The following is a 24,853-nucleotide window of genomic DNA, read 5'->3' as shown; positions in this document are numbered from 1 at the left end:
ATTTAAAGCTTTCTGGCAGAGGCAGTCAGGTTTTCGTTTAATATCTGTTGATATTTGATAGAGTCCATGATGCCATGTATCCTAACAAAATGTCCAGGTCCTCTTTCATGTACATATAATCCTAGCGTTAGTCATGATGTATTATAAACATCTGCCAAATGTTGTACATTTCCATGGCACATTTTATGCATGATCTGTTATATTCTACATTATCACTGTGATGATTTTGTAACTTTAGCACAGTTTAAGGAAAGAGTTTTCTGAAATCCAGGAATGGTGAGATAGCAACAATAAAAAGATTATGTGTGGAAAAGGGCATTAGTAAGAATATCATTCCACTTGTGTGGAAGATCACCATGCTCATACAGTACTTTTCCACTCCAGACTCCCTTGCTTCCTTTCTCCTCTGGCCTGTAGCCTCCGCCCTGAATTGTACGGTAAGTTGTCAATGTTGTGACTGTAGTGTTTTCAGTATCTTTCCAACAGCAGAGAAAGCCATATCGAGCAAATGGGTGTAACTCTGCAACAGTATGAAGGCTATAATTCCTGTTTTTCTTTTCTCATTATCAGTCTAACAGACAGATATCTTAGAAGATGACTCAGGATGAGTCAAGCTCTTGATGTAAAATGGACATGTGAAGGTTTGGGGTTTGATTATTTATTTGTTTATTTTTTGCATTGAAGTGAACAACACTTTTTCTGTGTTTTGTTTTCTAATATAAAATGCCAAAGGATCTTTTGATGATGCTTTTAAAAAAAAAAAAAAAAAAAAAAAAAAGGACAGTTAGCACAGTAGAGGGTGACAGATTAGGAAATACCACAAAAAAAAAAATAAAAAAAAAAATATAAAAAGGACAGTTAGCACAGTAGAGGGTGACAGATTAGGAAATACCACACAAAAAAAATAATAAAAAAATAACAAAAACAAGCTTGCTGAAGCCTTTAGCCAAGAATCTCAACATTATCTATTTTCTGCTTATTTCTGCTTATGTTAACAAAGATCTAGTCTTAATTTTGAGGCCATTAAGGGGTCTCGCAGTAAATGTCTGAAAGTAAGAGTCCTGACCTTGGATATAGACAGGACGGGATCTTCATTAATAACATGTGCTCAGAGCTAGATTAAACAATGGCCAGCTACACAGTCAACAAGATTTCACACTATAAAGCTATACTACAACAACAACAAAAAAAGCATACGTTCCGTCTGGATCCTCATACACAGCCATAATCTGTGGTAACCTAGCAGGTCAAAACCAGAAGCTCATCTCTGCCTCACTTCATAAACACACTTTTAAAGCCTTATGCATTTTTCCAACGCTGATACATATTTATTTTTCAGATTCTTTTCTGGGGAATGATTGCTTTAACAGGGGAATCTCAGGCCTGTCAGGATGCAGATTTACCAGCCGCCCATGTGGAATCCTGGGAATGAGAGGAATCCATGTTTGGTTCTTTTGGCGGTGGATAATTGTTAGGGGCAGTGTGGAATAGTGTAAATCAGTGGTTTTGACCAAGGGCTGGTCCACCAGCTCTGCTGAAGTACTCTCATGTGCCTGGTTCTAATAGATTTACATAAACAAACTGGTAGAAAATAGGGGAAAGAGGATTGCTTAGCAGCATTTTCCTCGATTTCTGACCAAGAATGACCTTTAATTGGTTTATTACAATCTGATTATTTGCATTTCTACTTCAGCTGTAAGGTCTGATTAAGCTCCATCAAGTTGAACAACAAGAAAATGCTAAATTGTTAGCTAGTCAGGTTAAAAGAAGGCATATCAAAGATATAATCATCTTTCTTTCTGTTTGCAGAACAACCGGCAAAATGCTTGATTTCCAGTTAATAAAAATAGACATCAGTATGATTTAATTACTACTGTTATAGCACTGTATAGTAAGAAGAATTGTATATGCAATGACAATACAAACGCAAATCATATGATAACATAATAATTGTGTTAATAATCATAATTGTGCATGCAGGAACTGCGTACTAAAATAGAGATAATGGGGTTTCTGCAAGACTTCCACATCACCCCATTGCTACATACGAAGTCGTTTAATGCCGTGTATACAAAGTACAATGACAAACTTGAATGCTACTCTACAGACTATAGACAAGACAGGAGTACAATAGATACATCGCTGCTATGTACACAAGTGTGCAGAAATGAACAAAATGTACAAGAACGACAAAAATATGAATTGCTAGACAATAAGACAGTAAGTGACAATACAATAAGGCAATAAAGCTATTATAAAGTGTCCAATGTTGTTATTGTTATATTGCGCTCTGACTTTCTGAGGCAGTGTGTCGTGTATATGTTCTCAACTGCTGGTAGCTGTGTGCAGATGATTTTCTGAGTTGTTTTAGCAACGCTTTGTAGGGCTTTTCTTTCCAGTATGGAGCAGCTGCCATCGCACTTGTGTAAAAACGTGGTGAGGACTGTAGTGGACATCCTGGCTTTCTTCAGACGCCTGATGTAATAGAGGCGTTGGTGAGCCTTTTTGATGATGGATGCTGTGTGCTCAGTCCAAGTGAGTCTAGAAGTTTGGGTGACACCTAGGAATCTGCCGAACAATACCTTTTCACAATGAGATCCCATACCTGCTTTGTAAGCTCTTCAGTAGTTCAAGTTCAAGTTCAAACTTGAACTCGAGGAGTTCACTGGATAGACTCCAGTTATTGTGACAGCTCAGATCCTTCCCACAGCAAGCACTATTCCTGAAAGGAGCCTAACCTCAACCCAAGGACCAGCCCCCAAATTTCAGTTAATACAGCTGCACTCATCATAACAGATCTTAGTCTTTTCCCTTAATCTGTATTTGAGTCCCTCAGACAGTCTGCAAACAGATGGATCCTAACAGAGATCCAGTAGTCTAGTTAGTCAGCTGACCAGTTAACTTTAGTGCACGAGCTAAAAGACTAGTCAAGTGAAACCGAGAAGATGTCGGAAAAAAAAAAAATCCTACAGAAGCAGCTGATCTTTATTTGGGGTTAATCAGAAGAACTTCATGGATGACAGGTGTATGATAATTACCTTTGAACATGAGTTTGAATGAGATTGGTTAATTCTGAGAAGTCACATGCTCCATTATAAAAGGGTGTGCACACTTTTGCATCCAGGTTATTGCATAGTTTGTCCACTGTTCATTTGCCATTCTGGTCCCTCAGATCTGCTGGAATTTCTACACAACTTTCTCTTTTTACTTTTGCTGTTTTAATTTTTCAGGAACTGTCTTAATTTATGGACTAATTGTCTAGATTTCAGTACTCTAAATGATGTATGCAGTTTATTGATGTATCAGTAGAGAGAGGCCTTTAATCCATGCTTTCTGCTTCCTCTTGCGGTTCATTTAGCCTTGCTGGCTCATGAAGCACAGTAGCAGGATCCTGTTAAACAAGGCTCATGGGAATCGAAGAGGCAAGCTGGTGCTCGTGCGTGCGCGTGTGTGCGTGTGTGTGTGTGTGTGTGTGTGTGTTTTTGACTGACATAATGGCATTGTTTTTGTCCAAGGCACAAACTAGACTAGGGAACAGCTGAGTCCATTGTGTCTTGCCTTAAACAGATTCACAAATTAACACTCACATGTACACGCAGATATCAGCATTCACATCCATTCACTCCATCATGCTTTGGAAATGTCATTGTTTCTCAAAGCAAAACAGTGAGAGATCTTCAATTCAGATTAAATTCCACAGCCATGATGGGCCCAAGCCAATCAGGACAGAGATACTGAGAGTAACGTGAAATTAATCAAAGTAAACAGGAGTGAGTGAATGAGTCCAGCATAATACTTTAAGAGAAAAAAGATTCACCGTGGTTAGGGGTTCGAATCCCGCGTCCTCCTTGTGTGCTTGAAGCTTGTTTTGGGGGTTTCCTCCGGGTACTCTGGTTTCCTTCTCTAGTCCAAAGACATGCATTGTATCCTGATTGGTATTTCCAAATTGTCTGTAGTGTGTGAGTGTGTGTGCGATTGTCCCCTGTGATGGGTTGGCACTCCATCCAGAGTGTCCACTGCCTTGTGCACAGAGTTCCCTGGGATAGACTCCAGTTATTGTGACAGCTCAGATCCTTCACATATCACTATTCCTGAAAGAAGCATGGACCAAGGACCAGCCCCCAAATTTCTACTTAGTACAGCTGCACTCATCCTAACAGATCTTAAACTGTATTAGAGGCACACACAGGGCCCGTCAGACAGTCTGCACACAGATGGAACCTAACAGAGAGCTAACAAGAAGTCTTTGTGTTTTAGCTATCATGCTAGCGTTAGCTGCTTGAGCTCGCATAACATGCAACGTTATATGGGGAACTGGGTGATTGACATGGCAATTCACAAGCAAACAAACCATGAAACAGAAAATGTTAGTCAGCTGACCAGTTAACTTTAGTGCACTAGCTAAAAGACTAGCTCTTATTAAAGGAAAGAATTTTTGCACATGCTACCTCATTAAGTACTGTTTATTCGCTTGCTGTTAACGTGAAAGCAAGTAATACTTCAAACTGGAGAATCATTGGGCCCTTGAGCAAGGCCCTTAACCTCTTCTGCTCCAGGGGGCGCTGTATCATGGCTGACCCTGCACTCTGACCCCAACTTCCTAACATGCTGGAATATGTGAAGAAAATAATTTCACTGTGCTGTAATGTATACGTGATCAATAAAGACTCTTTATTATAATCATTATTATCATGGAGGCAACCTTTGCAGGTTCCAGTAGAGTAGACGCTGTCTGGAAAAGTCACAGTGTAACATAATCGTATTTAATGAACTTTCATTCGGGTTATTTCGGACAAATGTAGGGGGCCATTTCAAAATAAATTCCCAGGATGAGTTTTGTTCCTAGATCACACATGCTCTGGTCTTCAATATGTTGTGTTGATATTTTTTAAAGTTTTGACTTGTTAAAACTGCGTATAAAATGCAGTCTTATTTAGTAAAATAGAGTTTTCCCCAGTGTGTCAGAGTTTAGTGAGTGAGGTTTATTCAGATTTTATTGTTTTAAATATTGGTGCACCACAGGGTGCATTTCCATTTACACAAATTAGATTCCTTTCCACATAAGTAATATAAGATTATGTATGTATGTCGATGACATGGCAGATGTTTTTTTTTATTATATCATGGTCATTCAGAATTGAGTCAGACAAGTAAATGATCCAGTATATTTTGAATATATCAACAACAACAAGAAAACAAAATGGATACAAATTGTCATGCTTAATTGTTGTCATGGTAGCGCTGAACTAAACTTCTCAACAGCCCATGCACGCCACATGTTTTCAATCACTCTCACCTGTGTCTCATTTCACCTTGATTAGCACCACTATATACTGTAAGTTCTTGTGTTTTATTGCCTCATGGTCAAGCTTTTGTTGTCGTCGTGTCCGTGTGTTGTCGTGTGTGCCACCGCTTCGCTCAAAGTCTGCATGCTTTTGTGTCGTATCTTCTGTTCAGGTTTATGGTTCTCGTTTTCACGTTTCTAGTTGTTGTGTTTGCACGGTGTAAAATAAAGTATCCACACTTGCCTGTGCCTCTTCTACAAATCCCTGACACCTGTCAAAAAGAAGAGAGGGTAGAAGAATTATAGACACAGTCATGGAGCAAATTTTGACATTCAGTGAAAAGTCATAATGCATTATTAATAAATCTCTTCAGCAGTCATTTTAATTGGGAGATTGAACATCCAAAGCAATGCCAAAAATGGCCCACAGTGAATAACCATTTAATATCCCAACCGGAGTTGACATTTTATTGCAGAGAAAATGTTCAATAAGTCTCAAAAAAAAAAAAGGTGTAATGAGAGTTTTGATTGCTCTCTTTTGATGCTTTCATTATCCATCCGTCCGTCCCTCCATCCATCCATCCACCCATGCATCTCTCTCTCTCTCTCTCTCTCTCTCTCTTTCTCAAATTGCTGTGAGCCATGTTAAGAGATTCAAAATGTTGTCATTCGTGGTTTAATTAGCATTTAATTATCATTTAATAAAGGTGATCTAACCGTCTCGTTTATCTGGCTTCACGGTTAGAGCCAGAACCATTAAGCCAGATAAGTATATGTAGAGTCACATGGCATACAGAAAGGATAATTGGGACTGCATGCCCTGAAACATTAGGCAGATTAGGTTGATTTGAGTTCAGTGGCCAAACAAGTTTAGACAAGACTAAATAATAGGTATAATAATAATAATAATAATAATAATAATAATAATAATGAGTCTTTATTGGTCACATATACATAAAAAAAATGCATGGTATGCCTTTTTGTTCAAGATAATGTGTCTGAGTTGAAGATGACACTCTGATGGACAGGGTTGTGAAAGATGGATTTCTGCCTTTTAGCTGTGGGCTAAAATATGAAGGAGTGAAGGATGGTAAAAAAAAAAAAAAAATGAAGACGTGAGGAATGAAATAGCATTGTTTTTCTTTGATGTGAAATTTTATGTGATGTAACAGAAAAGCAAATGACCATTTAAAAAACCTGAAGAAAAAACAAAACAAAACACATTCACATGTGTATATGATATTAACAAGAATATGGCACGCGCTGAAGTAATTACAAAAGTTGTAATTATCACATTAATCACTGAAAACTGGGTTCCATTGGGCAATATGGCTTCCTCGTTATTCAACAGCTTTTAGAATAGCACTTGATCCAGCGCCTCATATTATTTTGCATTTTTTTTTAATATTGTGATCCAACAGTTAATCATGCACACAGCTTAATGCGGCCATAAACTAAACTGAAGGCATGTAACATCATGATTGAGTCCTCATCTGCTACACGTTCAGCTCACTTTAATTTTAATCCATCAAACCTTCTGTCCTTGAGATGAGCAATGTCTCTGATTAAGATCTCATTGTTGAGTCGCACTTACGTCTGGAGATAGGTTTGAGTTTTAAATCTTCATTAAGCTTCATTAAGCTGAACTCAACTCTGTATACTATACAGTATAATAAACAGTACTGACTAACATAGATATAACACACACACACACACACACACAAAAACCCTGCAAAGCTGCGCAGGTAGCTGCCTTTTCTTTTTTTTTTTTTTTTTTAAATATAAATAAAACCATATTTAATTAGTCTGTCAGTTTTATAGAGAAGAGGATTAGACATGGACAGACATGTTCAGAAATGTTCTGAATATTTCAGCCATTGGCTTCATTAAAAGCAAAACAATTACTTTACATTTTTCTGAGCCAGGAAAGTAAAAGTCTGTAGCAAAAATGTGAAAGTACATAGATGCCTACTCAATTTACTGCATGACTGCTTAATAGGAACTAAGCATTAAAGGTAATCATTTACATCGCTCCACATTAAAGACGTTTAACCATTAATAATCCATGAATTCCATTTACTATTCCACAAAAGGAACTTCTCTGTGAAACCTGTACACACAAACACACACACACACACACACAAGCATTTGCTTTACTCTGCATGAAGGTGAGTCAGTTGTTTTACACTTAGATATTGGGAAATTAAAACCCATAAAGGACATTCAGCCCATTATAGCATGGTGTGGAATTAACCGTGAAAGAAAAGAAAGATAGAAACAGGTGGACAGTGCTTGGTCTACAGAGATCGGTGCTGGACGTTGAAACAGAGCTGCTGCAGTTTCTTATGGTGCAGCCACAATGAACAAAGGGCAGCCTACTGCATCTTTCTAACTGCCAGTACTTTTCCACTGTCTGACATAGCAGACCCCGCCCCTGAGATTGCTCAAAGAGAGCTGTGTGTGTGTATGTGTGTGAGAGAGAGAGAGAGAGAGAGCAGAGATAGAAGGAGAGAGACAGAGATCAGATCAACATAACTGTGATAATCTAGAGATTAACAACACAGAATTACACCAAAACAAAACAACCGCACTATCCAATGAGGTGCTGCGGACTCTATCTCTGTCGGGGGACTCAGATAACATTCACTGCATGAAGACATTTATCATACTCATCTCTAAGACAATTAATCAGGGTTTTGTGACACTGACAGGTGACTGCTATCTGGCGCATTTAATCACCGGCTAACAAAGTCTTTGACAGATTGATTCACCTGCAATGTTTGTTTGTTTGCTTATTTATTTATTTATTTCAATAATTTGCTGCGATGAGGGTTTACGTCAAAATTGGATTTAAATGTTGCTCACCGCATTTATGAGATCCCAGTCGGGCTAATAAAAACGACATGTTAATTTCCGTGCGAATTTTCCGATAATTAAACGGAGCGGCAACGTTGCAGGACCGTTAATGGAAAAACATTCACAGAACACCCGGAAAACTTGATAGACTTGACTGAACATTCTTGGGGTGGGGGGGGGGGGGGGGGGGGGAAGGTTCCTAGAAGTGCAATGACAGCAAAAGACTTACATTTAATATGTCGTGATTGCACCGGTATGCACCTCAAGCCGTAGTACAGCCTACAAGGTGTTGTTTCTCATACTGGACGATGAATTAATCATTGTGTGATTGTACACGTACCAGAGACTCAAAGAGTTCAAAGCGTTGTCCGACCAGGTGTTAGACTATTAGTGCATATGTCAGAGTAATGGTGTGAGCATGTGGTGAAGACACACACACACACACACATTTACATACATGCGGTAATCAGTGTTCCACTCCAACTTGCATGTAGTCTTTTCTCTAAGAGCCATGTGTAAACTGTTAGTGGAAAAGTACCGTGAAGTGGGTTTGACAGGCTGAGAGCAACAAAGGAAGACAGGGGGAATAAGAGAGGGTGTGACTTGTGAAAGTATGAAGCAAAAAAAAAATATATATATATATATATATATATATATAAATAAAAATTGAGAGCACTTTGTCACAGAGAAAACAGGCTAAATATAGGAAGTGCATTTTCTGTCCTGGAATGCACCCAGCTGTCACTGTGTGTGTGTGTGTGTGTGTGTGTGTGTGTGTGTGTGTGTGTGTGTGTAAAAATGATATGTGGGTCAGCTATTTATTTACCTGCACCCAGTTGTAATGAAAGGACTTCATGAATGTATAATGGCCCAAATCTGAGCCAACCATGGCAGTCAAAAACAGTAAGACATTAAAGCACTTTTAATTGAGATTTTCCTTTAGTCATACTTTAACCTGCACCCACTGAGCCTAATCTAATGCTTTAATGGAAGTTCACACTTACTCCCCTGAAAGAGCAAGTCAACCTACATCCCATTAATGTACCAGAGAGATAAAGAGTGGGTGTAGAAATGGTTTACCCTGAGAGGAGTTTTATATCCTGTTTGTTGCTATATTTAGAGACTGCTGTTTTCTAAAGACCAACTGTTTTACCAGTTTTAGTCACATTGGTTTTAATCAGCGAAACAATTCGGACTTTATCCTGTACAGGATGTCAGACATGTCAGACAGTGACAGACAGAAGGGCCACTAGGCAGACAGATGTCCGCGACAGGTGGGAGGTGGAAACACTGCTTAAGACGTGTGAAATGTCACATATGTTATTGTTTGAATAAAGAGGTTACACTTCCTGCTTATGGGCTCGTTGGTTAATCCTGCCCTTTATCTGGATGACCAGTTGAGGCTATATATAGAGGAGAAACACAAGTAACTCTCCATCCACAACAGAAAAGGAGTATGCAGAAGATAAACATAATCTAATGTAATGATTTCTATAATCTTAGGCCTTCTGGTAATACCGAGATTAAAGCCGTTTATTGAACGCCGCTTTTGTCAATCTTAATGAAATAAAATATACTGAGTTTCTATGTAAGTGTCATGGAAATACCAGAAAAGGGATTAGAGACTACATTTCCCATCAGCCACTGCACCTCACCTGACCATGCCACGTGACTGTCTGGACCTGTTCACAATTTCACATTCATTACTGTGCACCTATATAAGCCTCATTCTGTCACTGCATTTGCTTCTCTGTTGTGACAGAACAGTAAGGTTAAATACAATGTTCTCTGTTCCGTCTCACAGAACGCAAAACGGAAGCAAATCGCTTGTGGAATTTTTCTCTCATCATTATTGCCATAACTCATCTTTTGTCTAAGTAATCACATGCAGGTTTAGTAACGTTTCAGCCAGAGCTCTGAGACGGTCATGTAATTTCCATAACCATTCTGTGCTCAGATTTCCACTCCAAGTAAAGTATGAACTTTTGTTTATAGTTTGCAATGTGCTTTAGGGGTGTAATGATCGGATGATTTGGATCAATGCATTGATTTAAAACAGGGGTGTCCAATCTCATCCACAAAGGGCCGGTGTGGGTGCGCATGCCAATCAAGCACACCTGTTTAATCAGTTGAGCTTGGATTTCAGTAGACTCAGGTGAGGCTTCTGCTGGGTTGGAATGAAAACACCGGCCCTTTCAGGATAAGATTGGACACCCCTGACTTAAAAGGTAACCTTTTATGTGTTAATAAAAATCAATCAACTCCAGAATTTCTTAAAACAACAGTAGTTGGCAAAATGTTGATTATATTTAGATTATTTAAAATAAATGCAAACCAAAGGTTTGTCCAAAACATATCCAAAATGCTTCATGTATTGCTGTCTGTGCTGTCTTAGAAGTCGATTATCTAAAGGGAGATCCTGAGCTCAGGTTCCTGTCTGTGTAGAGTTTCTGTGCATGCTTCGCCCCCCGAAAAATGCTAGTAGGTGGACTGACCATGATATATTGCCCCTAGGTGTGAATAAGTGTGTGCAAGTCCGTATGGTACACTGCAATAGACCGGCGTCCCGTTTGGGACGTATCCCCGCCTCGTACCCAGCATGTGCAGGATAGGCTCCTGATCTCCAGCCAGCTTGAGGAGGACAACGCAGTTACTGAAGATGAATGAATGTGATGATTATTGATTCAATTAAATACAGAGACAAATGAGCAACCTTCAACATGTTGTTTTGCTAAAAATAAGTTTGTCTTTATTTGGTCATAAAAAATAAAAAAAAATTCAATGTAGCAAATATTAAAATCTGTTCATTTACAACTAAACTGAGAAGTGATTAGCATATCAAGCCAAGTATACAGCCAACACTTTCTCTGACTGCAGGCTGCAGCAAAAGATGGAGGTCTTCATTGGAGAAATTCAATCAAGGTCTGTTCAGCCTGATCATTCTGGAAAAGCTCCATGTATGGTATCTAAACATTGGTGTGCTTGTTCATCACACAGAGTTTTATACATATTAATTTGGGCAAAAAATATAATAATTACTGTGTTTTCGTGAGTAATAATGGGAATACGACAACGAAGAATGAAGGTACTAACTGTCCCACTGAATTGACGGGGTGGCACTGGGAGAGCCAATGACGACACTATATAAAAACTGACTAGCACAGTTTAGACCAGGTCAAGAACCAAGAAATTTCTAACATATACAGAACTTTGTACAATGCTGTGCAGTTTTCCTACATGGGAAGTGGGTGTGCACAACTTCCACAAATGCCTTTCAGCAATCTTAGATCTTGTCAGGCCAGAACACGTTCAAATACTAAAACCAATCAAAACAGCAATGCTCTGCATTGAACCGAGTGTACTCGAGGAACTTTTATGGGATTTTCCATTACTGAACCATGCCAATATGCCATCAAATCTGACATTTGCGATAGACCGAGCCGCTAATTGTCTCAATTTTTTTTTAATTTTTTTTATTTTTATTTCATTATGCAATTTTCAAAGGCATTTTGGATAATAATCTGTAAAAGATATGTGGAAGATGACAGAAAACCCTTCCATATTCAGCAGAATTTCCACAACTTTAAAATGTTATGTACAAAAATAATATGAGAGGAAAATTACCAAGCACTTGCCAAAGTGAAGAAGCAGATGTCTGACTCTGGGCCAAAGTTCGCTAAACTGAATTGAAAATATTAGCAAGTAAATTACCAGATTAACCAGTAAAAGACGTTACGGTAGCTTGAGCAGTTTATCTACGCCCAGTTTATTAAGCCATTCACTGCAAAATAAAACTACAAGCGGGAAAAAAAAACAGTTTATTTTTTATTTTTGTCATTCATTCACATTACTTATTTCTGCTGGAACAGAACATTAGGAATAATCCCAATCTTAACTAATCCAGTTGTGCCTGTTTCTAGACTTGTATCAGTGCCGGCTAACATAGCAGACATTTAACCTTTTAATTTATTAAAAAAACAACCGAGGGGGAAATACCGAAGAAGGCCTCGTAACACCATGTGTAAGCAGACTAGAACCCCATTCATTCCTAGCATCAGTTTATCATGGGCCCAGTTGTTCGGAAGTAATCCGATCGGATTGCGGCTATCGGATTGGATTTAATCTCGAAAATGTGTTGTTCCAAAAAAAAAAAAAAAAAAAAAAAGGATTCTGAAATCAGATTAGATCATGTAATCCAATCTTGCTTTTGATCTGTATCAATCTTTGTGGTGTTCAAAACTTTTTAGTAGGATTGGGATACCTGTTCTGGGTTATCCCGATCGCAGCAGAAGGGTGGATTGGGGGAGGATTTCAGGAACAAATTGATCAAATAATACAACGTTTACATGATGTAGTATATACATTTATTTATATTTTGCACTTGATTTGTTTAACCGTTACACCGATAAAGTAGGTAAAGTATACATCAGGCTACCAATTAATCCTTTCAGTACAGTAATGTAAAAGAGAAAAATAATATTTTGTCCTCATGAATAATCCCCCAAACAGCCGTCAATAACAAACAAAACTAATATATTTAATTTTAACTGTCAATTATCACTGTATATTAATTACAATGAAACAATCATCAGAGACGAACCAGTCCAAAATAGTTTCGAACAACTCCATCTCTTATTGCTGTCCACACACGAAGAATTCTGAACGTTCTTATTTGGTTAACTATCAGACTTTTTAAGATTTAAAAACGTGTTGAAAATATCCACAATGTACTTGTGAATGTCATTTGTTTGTTCGCAGGAAAGGGATGTTTTCTGTCTCTTCAAATAAAAACACTTAAAGTGACCCCATGCTGGCTAATCTACCTGTTGTTAATCTACCCGTAGCTAGTACACTACATCGTCATCTGAAGTCCGATTTAGAGCACTAGTGATCCGGATTTGGTCATCTCGAAAGGTTTGTATCTAATCCAATGTTGCTTTGAAAAGAAAAAAAAAAAAAACGACACAAAAGTAAAATGGATTATTTAATCCTGGATAGCAAAACATGGGATTTTCAAATCCGGATTATTCTGATCCAGATTAAGCTTTTTGAACAACTGGGCCCTGGTGTTTATTGTCTAAACAATAGAGTTCCAACTATAGCTGTGATCTGTTTACTCAGCACACACACACACACACACACACACACACACACACACACACAATACTAATTTATAGCTTTCCTGACATACACTATGGCCTTCCAGGGTTTTGAAACTTGAGTCAACACAACCTGAAGAGCAAATGTTTTAATCAGTGATATGATACTAATTACTGACTTCAAAAACAGTCAGATTTGGTAAAATTACCCTTCATATCTGTATTTACCGAACAACAACCACAAATTTCCTCTTTTCACAAACAGTGTATTCAAAATCAGTATAACAAGACAATGCCTGTTCCCACAACAACCACGAAATGAAATTCTTCCTCTAGAAGAACTAAAATATTTTGCACAGCAATCAAAATTGGACATCCCAAGCTTAGTCGACCTGACATGGGATCAGTGATATGCCTTAACATATACTCATATACATACTTCACTGTGATTTAAGCAGATGTTTCTAGCTGGTGTTTGTCCCGTGGTAGCCGATTACTCGACGTCCCCAGGAAAACAGGCTGTGCTTGTACGATTTATGTTTCAGTGGTGAAAGTTTTGAGTCACCAGAATTTCATCCGTGACTTTGATAAATCCCCAAATTAGGGATTTCTACTTGAAAAGAAGGCATTTTGGTGGTGAATAATACATTTGTATACATATGTGCACTAAACATTGCTCTTAGAGGTTGATGAGTTAAGTGATATAACGGAAAAAAACCTAATTAAAAAGGAGCCCACTAGAGGTACGATGACTCGCACAGTTATGTTTAGGTAGATTTCACAACACTTACGACGGCACTGAAAAATATAATTGAACATAAAAACACGTCACTTTCCCTCTTTACTCCTGTGTGGCCTAAATCTAGGAAATCCTCTATTTAATTCAAATTTCATGACATTTACTAATGTTTCAGCATTTGAATTATTTGGACACTATAGGTGGCAAATTTACTACTTCTGGTGAGACTCAAATAATATTTGACATTGTAATGATACAAACAGCAATTATAAACGTATATACACACTAGACACAGCCATCCCCCACACCATGTCCGATAATAGGATAAGTGCTTACAATAAATAAGGCAGAATTCACATATTTTACAGTTATTACATATTAATATAAAAAGGTCCACTGTATCAGTAGTGCTTTTGGTTGTAATATATCAGTCCATACAGGATGCTGTGGCGTTTTATTGCGATTGCTGCAGCCAAAAATGCTTGATTTTGCTGCAGATTTTTTTTAAAATTGCGATGTAATTTGCAGAGTTTTTTTTTTATGCTTTTTTTGCTGGAAAACTATTTGAATTGGAGAAACGGCATTGCATGAAATTTGTTTTGCACGGTATTTCATAGTGAGGTTTGTTGGTAAACGAGACATTTTAGCTGTACTCAGGTCAAACGTACGTGAATTGAAGAGGGCTTTGGCTGAATGAGTGTCGTGATGACGTCACATGCCACGTCTCGGCCCAAATCTGCGGGAAAATCTTCGTGGAAAAAGGTCAAGCTCTTGGGAATATTGCGGCGTTTCTTTGATTTTACGTTACTTTCTACGATCGCAGAAACGCAAAGTCCTGGAGGAACTGATATATTCACACACTTGGTGATTTGATTTGAAGACAATGGAAACAAATCTTTTTCAGAATATCCAGAAAGCTCCTCTTCTAAAAGCTTTTAAAAAAATAAAATAAAAATTCATGGAGGTTTTTACAGAACCCAGACAGATTTGGTAGTAATAAATAGATCACACTTGTGTCCAATGAGTAAAAGATCAGCATGTTACAGGGAGAAGTAGACAAACAGGATGACACCCACAGAACAGACTACTACCAAGCAGAAGTTTAGCAAAATCTTGATTTTAGGGGGCTCATAAAGCATCTCCTGAATGATACGTTCATCTTCTTCAGTGCCTTTTGGTCCTGATGCTGCAGTCTCTTCCTTATGTTTACAAAACCAATTAAATAGGCACAAGAATGCCCCTGACTTGCTTTTGCCTTCATCCTTCCGCCCTACCAAATCTGCATGCCCGTTGCTGTAGGTCTCCACTGGGGTTGGTGTCTCTGTGCTGGGTGTTGTAGGATCCTGGTCACTAGGGCAAGGCATGAGGAGTTTAATTTCAGCTCCATCAACACATTGTTCTTTGTGGACATTCAGAGGCAGGTCTTTCTGGCAGGTGCCATTACCATTGCAGTGGGCAGAACTCTTACTGGCCAACTTGTATATCTCCTTCCGATCAGTCACCGGAAGCTTTTTCATATTGCACAGTCCCCACATGGTAGTGTGCACAATCTTCTCCTTGGCCGGAGGAGGAGTACAAAGACTGATCACCACAGCTACCAGGCCTGAGATCCAGAACAGTGCAGCAGCTATGTACATATAGTGGACATGAGTGATGAAGGTTGGTCGCTCATCTGGCTGATCGCAGCGGGGCTCACGATACACAAAACCAAGGATAAGACGTGTGGTGCCCAGAACAAAGCCAGCCATGCCACCCCAGAAGGCACCGGTCTCGTTGCAACGCTTCCAGAAGATGCCAAGCAGAAAGAGAGCAGCAATGGGTGGTGTGAGGTATCCTGCCATTTCTTGGATGTATAAATACATTTGTCCACCTTGCATCTCAATGACAACTGGCACCCAAGCAATGCTGATGCCTACCATGATGATCACAAAGACTCGGCCCACGACAACCAGCTCTCGGGAGGAGGCACACTTACGCACCATCTTGTAAATGTCCAGGGTGAATATGGTGCTGGCACTGTTGAAGATAGAGTCCAAATCACTCATGAGTGCAGCGATCATAACAGCCATCATCAGTCCACGCAAGCCCACTGGCATTACGCTCATGACCAGTCGAGGGTATGCAATGTTAGAGCAGCCAGCCTGGCTGTGGCACACTGCCATGCAGTGCTCAGGCCCAATACAAGCCAGCTCATCTGCAAACATTATTCTGGAGATCATTCCTGGAATAACGATGATGAACATGGGAAGAATTTTCAGTATGCCTGCCATTAGGGTGGAGCCCTTTGCATGGGCGATGTTCTTAGCTGCAAGTACCCTTTGTACTATGACCTGGTCAGCACACCAGTACCATATAGATGCTGGAGTCTGGCCCAACAAGAACCCAGGCCAGGGGACGTCCTCATCAAGAGGGCCTCGCAGGAGCTTGAGGGAATCTGGCTTTGGGTGGATGCGACAGGAATTGGTGTACTCAAAACTATAGTTGTACCTGGCAAGAATGGCAGTGACATTTGGAACAGCCTCCATGTATTTCTCTCGAACGCCATCTAGTCCGCCCACCTTGATCAGGCTAATGGCTGTAAGGCTCAAAGCTCCGGTGATCATAAGTATGGCCTGAATAGTGTCCGTGTAAATCACAGCAACCAGGCCACCTGTTACTGTCAGCAGTGCCGTCATGGCAATGAGCAGGATGACTGACAGGTAGAGATTCCAGCCTAAGGACTCCTGGATGAAGAGAGCTCCTGCATACAAGTCCACTGACAATTTGGTGAAGATGTACAGCAAAAGGGAAAGACCAGCAAAGTAAACCTTTAGCCGATTTCCTCCATAGCGCTTCGAGAGGTATTCTGGCATGGTGTACACCCCAGAGTGGATATAGACTGGGATGAACACCCAGCCCAGAAGCTGAAGGAGAAAGATGGCGTTGAACTCCCAGGCGCCTACAGCAAAACCACTCGCCGCTCCCGAGCCAGCTAGGCCGATAAAGTGCTCGCTGCCGATGTTGCTGACGAATAGTGATGCTCCGACCACCACCCAGTTCATTGTTCGTCCAGCCAGGAAGTAACCACTTACACTGCTGCGGTTGGACTTCCACATGGCAAAAAACCCAATGCCAAGCACAAGGATAAAATAAAGTGCAACAACTGCAATGTCTGCTACCTCCATTGCTGCTGGCATGTTTACTGGCAGAGTTTAAAATAATACTAACATATAACGTTAAGAAGAAAGATGGAAATTATGCAGAAACAAAAAAAATCTTTTAATTCTTTGATTTGGTGTCTTTTTAAAGGGGAACAGATGCACCCACCATCTCTCACAGGAATTTCTATTTGGTTGAAGCATTTAGGTTTAAACAATCCATCCGATGCCCCTCGCGTAGGGGATATTTCGTGTTCGATGTCTCGGGCTTCTCGTCTACTAAGGCTAGACTTGGTATTCCTGCAAGACATCAAAGACAGAGCGACAGACAGACAACAAGACAGAAATGAAATCAATCAGAGAGACAGAACATGCATCAGATCAACTATACAGTCATACTACTGTCGTAATGACCAAATCATTACAAAACTTCTTATGATCCACCATAGGAAAATCTAATCAAATGATTTTTAATACGGTTATATAAATACTGCTTAAGGTATTCATTCGGTCAATACGAAAAGCCAGCACATATATATATATACAGCCTCTGATGTACCAGGGGGAATAAAATACCCAATCCCAGTCCCCATGTTCCTTATTCCATTATCAGAAAATGTACCATTCAAAAAGTTATACGCTAAATTGAATTGGGATAATCTGAGTAGAATAACCACTGAAGTGGTGGCTTGAACCGTCCCTGTTTATAAAGCTATGACAAAAAGAAGTAGACTGAGTATTGTACTTCTAACCCACTCAACTAATTTAATAATTATTGTTTGTGAAGTGAATAAAGTGAATAAACATAACTACTGGATTCCGCCTTGTGCCCCATGCTCCCTGGGATAGGCTCCAGGTTTCCCCATGACCCTGAAGGAAGGATAAGTGGTATAGAAGATGGATGGATGGATGGATGGATGGATGTCTGATTAATACAGTATTTTCCTACATATTTGAATTATTTAACATTGAAAGCATACTAAATTCACAATGTTTTTTTTTTTTTCCCCCCATAAGTGACTAAAACGTTTGCACAGTAGTGTATATGGAAATATCTAAATGTTTAGAAAACAGAAATATTGATAGTTTGCATTTGTTACTTGGAGTAGGAAAATCTCAATCAAATCAATATTTCCTGTGACCACTCTTTGCCTTTAAAAGGGCATCAATTCTCCTAGGTACGCTTTCATACGTTCATGGATTTTGTAGGCATATACAGTCCAATTAAACAATTATACCAAAACGGTGCTATGGGTCAACAATATTATATGTAGGTGGGAAAACAATCATTACCTGAAACAGAAACAGCTGTGTAGGAGGAATACAACTGGGTGAAGAACAGCCATGCTCTACTAACATGATGAGGTTTCTACAGGCAGTTTAATCGAAAAAAAAATCTTACACCATGGAAAGACTGAAGCACAGCAACAAGACACAATGTGGTGGTAAGGAATCAGCAAGGTCTGACATTTCAAGGCGGCCAGGTGTTTCCAGATGTGCTGTCCAAGCTCTTCTTCAGAAGTAAAGAAATGGGCAGTGTTGAGGATTGTAGACGCAGTGGTTGGCCAAGGAAACTTAGTGGAGCAGATGAAAGACGCATCATGTCGACATCCCTTCAAAATCAGAAGATGTCTAGCAGTGCCATCAGCTCAGACCTGGCAGAAACCAGTGGGACCCTGGTACACCCATCTACAGTTCGGACAAGTTTGATCAGAAGTGGTCTTCACGGACGACTTGCAGCCAAAAAGCCCTACCTCAGACACGGTAATAAGGCCAAAAAAAACCTCAACTATGCTGAAAAGCACAAGAACTGGGGCTGCACACCAATGGCAGAAGGTGGTCTGGACTGATGAGTCAAAATCTGAAATACAACCCCCTTTCCAAAAAAGTTGGGACGCTGTGTAAAATGTAAATAAAAAACAGAATGCAAAGATCTGCAAATCTCAAACCCAGAGGTTATTCACAATAGAACACAATACATATCAAATGTTTAAACTGAGGAAATGTACCTTTTAAAAATAAAATAAGGTCATTTTGAATTTGATGGCCGCAACATGTCTCAAAAAAGTTGGGACGGGGCAACAAAAGGCTGGAAAAGTAAGTGTTAAAGATAAAAAGAAACAGCTGGAGGTTAATTGGGAACAGGTCAGTAAGATGATTCGGTATAAAAAATAGGATCTTAGAGAGGCGGAGTCTTTCAGAAGTAAGGATGGGCGGAGGTTCACCAATCTGCGAAAAACTGCGTCTACAATTTGTGGAACAATTTCAGAATAATGTTCCTCAACGTAAATCTCATCATCATCTACGGTACATTATATCATGAAAAATTTCTGAGAATCTGGAGAAATCTCTGTGCACAAGGGACAAGGGTGAAAATCAATATTGCATGCCCGTGATCTTCGGGCCCTCAGGCAGCACTGCATTAAAAACAGGCCTGATTCTGTAATGGAAATCACTGCATGGGCTCAAACACCTCCAGAACTCACTGTCTATGAACACAGTTCACCATGCCATCCACAAACGCTGGTTAAATCTCGATCATGCAAAGAAGAAGCCATGTGTGAGCATGATCCAGAAACTGTCGTCTTCTCTGGAACAAAGCTCATTTAAAATGGACTGAGACGAAGTGGAAAAGTGTCCTGTGGTCAGACGAATCGAAATTTGAAATTCTTTTTGGAAACCGTGGATGCCACTTCCTCTAAACTAAAGAGGACTGAAGAGGAGAGGGCTTATCATCAGCGCTCCGTTCAAAAGCCTGCGTCTCTGATGGTATGGGGGTGCATTAGTACCTATAGAATGGGCAGCTTGCGCATCTGGAAAGGCACCATCAATCCTGAAAGGTATATACAGGTTTTAGAGCAACATCTGCTTCCATCCAGATTCCATCACATCTTTACTTCTGAGAGACTCTGCCTCTTTAAATACTCTTTATACCCAATCATCTTACTGACCTGTTCCCAATTAACCTAATTAGTTGCAAAATGTTCCTCCAGCTGTTTCTTTATAGTAACACTTACTTTTCCAGCCTTTTGTTGCCCCGTCCCACCTTTTTTGAGACGTGTTGCGGCCATCAAATTCAAAATGACCTTGTTTTTTTATCCCTTAAAACGGTACATTTCCTCAGTTTAACTATTTGACATGTTTTCTATGTTCTGTTGTGAATAACATCTGGGTTTATGAGATTTGCAAATCATCGCATTCTGTTTTTATTCACATTTTACACAGCATTCCAACCTTTCTGGAACTGTGGTTGTATTTGGCTCTGACAGAAGGCAGTTTGTTCACTGAAGGGCTGGACAAGGGTACGAGGATGAGTGTCTGCAGGCAACAGTGAAGCATAGTGGAGATTCCTTGCAAGTTCTGGGCTGCAATTCTGCAAATGGAGTTGGGGATTTCTCAATGGTCTTCTCAATGCTTAGAAGTATAGGCAGATACTTCTCCATCATGCTATACCATCTGGGAGGCATGTGATTGGTCCCGAATGTATTCTGCAGCATGACAACAACCCCAAACATACAGCCAAAGTCAGACAGAACTATCTTCAGCAAGAAGAACAACAAGGAGTCCTGGAAGAGAAGATATGACCCCAACAGAACCCTGATCTCAACATCATCGATTCAGTACGGGATTGCAGGAACTGAAACAGCCTAAATCCATAAAGAATTGTGGTTAGTTCTCCAAGATGTTTGGAACAACATACCTGACGAATTCCTTTAAAAATTAACCTTTGTGCACATATACCACGGAGAATTTTAAGCTGTGTTAAAGGCAAAGGGTGGTCACACCCAAAATTGTTGAAATTGTTGCAAGTTTTTCTTCTGTTTACAGTTCGTATGTTGTTAACCAATCAATACAAACAATTACAATTCTTACTTTTGAAAGCATCCTCACTTTATAGCATTCGCCCCCCCCCCCCCAGATGCCTAAATCTTTTTCACACCACTGTATTTTATATATATATGAACTACGTTGTTCAAGAAATTTACATGCCCTTACATTTGCATAACCTATTCATGTAAATCTGCCTCTACTGCACCACAATTTCAATTTTTTTTTTTTTTTTTTAAATGCACACATAGGGGAACCATCAGAAGCCAGATTAATCATGTGCACGTGTACATATAATATCATTCCTTTTTTCCTTAATTATAAAAACGAAAACCAAAAAAAAAACATCCTGACCAACTATTGAAAATGATGGGCGTGGGTTAGTCAAGAACAGACTCCATCTGTACTGCTGCCCTCTGTTGGTATGTCATATGACATACATTATTAGAGAAGAGTTTTGAGTCACACACTAGGTCAAGTTCGGCCAAGTCATTTCTCTCAAACCTACAAAGCAGCAGGGAGTAAAAGACTGTATTTCGGTCTCTGCACTCCATACAATGCCGTGCGATACTTCATTCCTCTTAGGGCACAGATGTCGGATACTCTCCATTTGCTATTCTAGAAAGATCCGCCAAGCATACACATGTTGCAGCACTTCTGATAAGCTAGTGTTATTTCCTGTCAGATTCTTCTTCCAAACTATTTGGTTATCACAGGATTCACTCAATGCCAAAAATGGATGCTGAGGTCAGGCATGTAAGCCTGCGCTCCATTAAAGGTCTGTGAACAGACCAGCTGATCTGATCTAATCTAATCCCCTTACATGATTTACTGTTGGGCAAATAAATAAATAAATAAATAAATAAACTCTTCTCCTACTCATAACCTCAGGATGATTGTGCTTAAATCTTGTCATGTTCATGCTCCTTCACTTCTCTGGTAACCCTTGGCAACAGATCAGCTGCCTACACTGATGACTGATGACAGATGACATCAAGGTCATCAAGATCTTATAAGTGTAATGTGAGCGTAATGCGCGTTTATAATAATAATAATAATAATAATAATAATAATAATAATAATAATTTCACAAACCTGTCGCAGTTTACAGCTGATCATCAACAGAAAACTGAAACCGAGCGCGCGAGAGCTTAAATGGGCGCTCGAGCTCCAGGTTGCTTAATCTGAAATAACACTAACATCGTATTTTTAAATTTTTTATTTATTTATTTATTTTTTATTTTTTTTTTTTATTTTTTTTTTAAATCGTAAACACCAAAACAGTGCTTTGGATTAAAACACTGCACGGTTTTCAAACGCTTAAGGGGGCGTGATAGGTTTTAAATCACACTACTAGGACAAGCGCGAGCATCACCGAGAAGCAAGTGCGTGGAATTTTCCAGAACTGCGACCTGCGCTCGCGCTCTCTCGCGTGTCCATCTCTAACCTGCAAACATCACCTGGATTACAGAGCTAATGCAATGCAATGACACTGCTTCTATAGGAGAAGAGACGTTACTGTGCAAAGACACAGCCGACAACAAAGAGCAGGACTTCTCAATCAGCAGAATGTCATCAAAACACAACAACAAGCACATGCTTACTCACATTTCTATTCAATTATTACTGTCCTCATACTACAAAATATGCGTGCCAACTTACCTTTCGCACTGGTACGACTTTAAAAAACAGAGTGCAATGTTGTTATCTGAGAGAGAAGATTGAATGAAATGACGACTCCGGAAGTAACAGAGCCAGTGTTTCTACAGTGGCAGCAGCGCACGCGCGCACACTTGGCCACGTCTTTTCAACACGCAGTCGAGGTGTATATAGCCGAAAGTGACTCCAGGTGCTGCTGCTGTTGTGTTTTCTCGAGTCTGTTTACCTTCTTCTGTCTGCGTCCCCCCAGTGGTGCTGGAAGAATAAGTTACAAGAGCTTCGACAGACGCTTTTTAAAAAGCTACGCAGTGTCTGACTCCGCCCTACAGCGTGGGTACGACACACGCACCAGGCTTCTATATCCGCTAAAGCCCTTCCCACTTTAGCCCTCTACAGACTCGAGTATTCATAAAATACCCCCCTGAGATTTTTAAGCAGGCTTTCCTCTATACCAGTGAAATCATTTGAATTATTTATTAGAAGTAAATTAAAATGAAGTTATATGTGGGTGAAGGGGGGGGGGGGGGGTACTTGCAGGTAGCATTGCATGAGGACAGAGACAGGGCCAGGCTGAGATGTCACACAGGAAGGCATGGACAAATAACTGCTCGAATGGTTATTTTAAAAAAAATTAAAACCCCTTTTTTTCACTTTTACATTTAAAAGGTGAAAATAAACGAATTAAGTAAAACATCCATCCATCCATCATCTATACCGCTTATCCTACAGGGTCGCAGGGAACCTGGAGCCCATCCCAGGGAGCATCGGGCACAAGGCGGGGTACACCCTGGATGGGGTGAAAATTCATCGCAGGGCACAATCACATACACACGCCCATTCATACACTACGGACACTTTGGACATGCCAATCAGCCTACCATGCATGTCTTTGGAGTCGGGGAGGAAACCGGAGTACCCGGAGGAAACCCCCACAGCATGGCGAGAACATGCAAACTCCGCACACACACAGTGAAGCCGTGGGAATCGAACCCAACAACCCTGGACGTGTGAGGCGAACGTGCTAACCACTAAGCCACCGTGCGCCCTTAAGTGAAACATGATTGATTTGTTGATTGATTGACTGATTGGTTAATTAATAAGGGTATTGTGCAAATACAGTGGAGGAGGGAAGTGCTGAAATGAGAGAGAGAGAGAGGCAGACAGAGAGAGAGAGAGAGAGAGAGAGAGAGAGAGATCAGATATCTCTCAGAATCCAGAGACTAACAATAAAGTATTACACAAAACCAAAACTATCCGATGAGGTGCTGCTGACTCTGTCAGGAGACTCAGATAACATTCACTGCATGAATACAATAAACCATAAGCCAGTGTAGGGTTTGTGACAATGACAGGTGACTGCTATCTGGCGCATTTAATAGTTTGCTTATCCTGAAGCTCACAATGATACAGTATTTATTTATCATTAACAGAAGTCTTTGACAGAAGAGAGACGAGCACCAGTAATTGAGAGTTAGTCAAGAGGGAGCCTGTGAGAACCTCCATGAACAGATTTAAAAACCTCACTGTCCCCCTTTTCATGCCGTATGGAGAGTCAGTTTTTGGAGACTTTCAGAGAAACTATCCTTGTGGTGTTTTTATTTTCAGAATCACCAATCAGTTTAAATCAACTTAAACCTCATCAACTAACATCGCATATTTTGTGATATAAAAGAGGTGATATACTGTATAAGCACGCACACACACACACACACACACACACACACACACACACAGGGACACATGTGCACATTTCCATTAATCGTACATTCTTATTGAGGGCTGAGCCCCCCTAAGGGTTAAACTGTAGAATCATCCATATCTCTCCCACCCACATTCATTAGTCGAGCCCTAGCCTGGCCTGGCCCTAAAAGCAAAACAATCAGAAACAGGCTGCCTTTACAATCCATTACTTCTGAGAGAGTATTTATTGCGTAATCACAATCATAATCTTAACAATGACAGTGTATTATTCTTGTAACGTCAAACAGCAGTTATTTAACACTTGCCCTTTTCCACTAATCGAATCACCAGACTAATGAAAAATTTCTTTTGCTACACTCATTCTAATCCTCTTAAACTGTGTGGTGGTTTCTGGAATATTCCCCAGGCTCTTGGTTTAAATACACTCTACCAAAGGCGGCTTTTGGTAAGATCAACTGCTATCGTAATCCACCTTAATACTATGTAGATTATCACAGACCACCAACACCTGTTCTGTATGTCTCATCGTGAGTGGATCAGTCTAAAATCC

The 24,853-nt window shown here is 39.9% G+C and overlaps 1 protein-coding gene across 2 annotated transcripts; it reads right to left on the bottom strand.

The window, feature by feature from the left end:
• Positions 1 to 5,056: 5,056 nt before the first annotated feature.
• slc5a3b (solute carrier family 5 member 3b) lies at positions 5,057 to 22,930 on the bottom strand. 2 transcript variants are annotated; one of them, XR_008386195.1, is made up of 3 exons: positions 22,606 to 22,930; positions 17,285 to 17,415; positions 5,057 to 5,556 (listed from the first exon to the last, which is right to left on the bottom strand). XR_008386195.1 is itself a non-coding variant. In XM_053627671.1 (2 exons), the coding sequence occupies exon 2, from the start codon at positions 17,152 to 17,154 to the stop codon at positions 15,019 to 15,021; it is 2,136 nt and encodes a 711-aa protein (XP_053483646.1). In that variant the 5' UTR covers positions 17,155 to 17,415; positions 22,606 to 22,930; the 3' UTR covers positions 11,944 to 15,018. The 2 variants fall into 2 exon arrangements, 1 of the variants encoding a protein (XP_053483646.1); XM_053627671.1 differs by lacking the exon at positions 5,057 to 5,556 and having other exon boundaries at positions 11,944 to 17,415.
• Positions 22,931 to 24,853: the final 1,923 nt, after the last annotated feature.

The sequence above is a fragment of the Ictalurus furcatus genome, chromosome 6 (genome assembly GCF_023375685.1).
Source record: "Ictalurus furcatus strain D&B chromosome 6, Billie_1.0, whole genome shotgun sequence".
NCBI classification, from domain to species: domain Eukaryota; kingdom Metazoa; phylum Chordata; class Actinopteri; order Siluriformes; family Ictaluridae; genus Ictalurus; species Ictalurus furcatus.
Note: the sequence above shows the minus strand (reverse complement) of the source record. Positions and strands in the feature narration are given on the sequence as shown.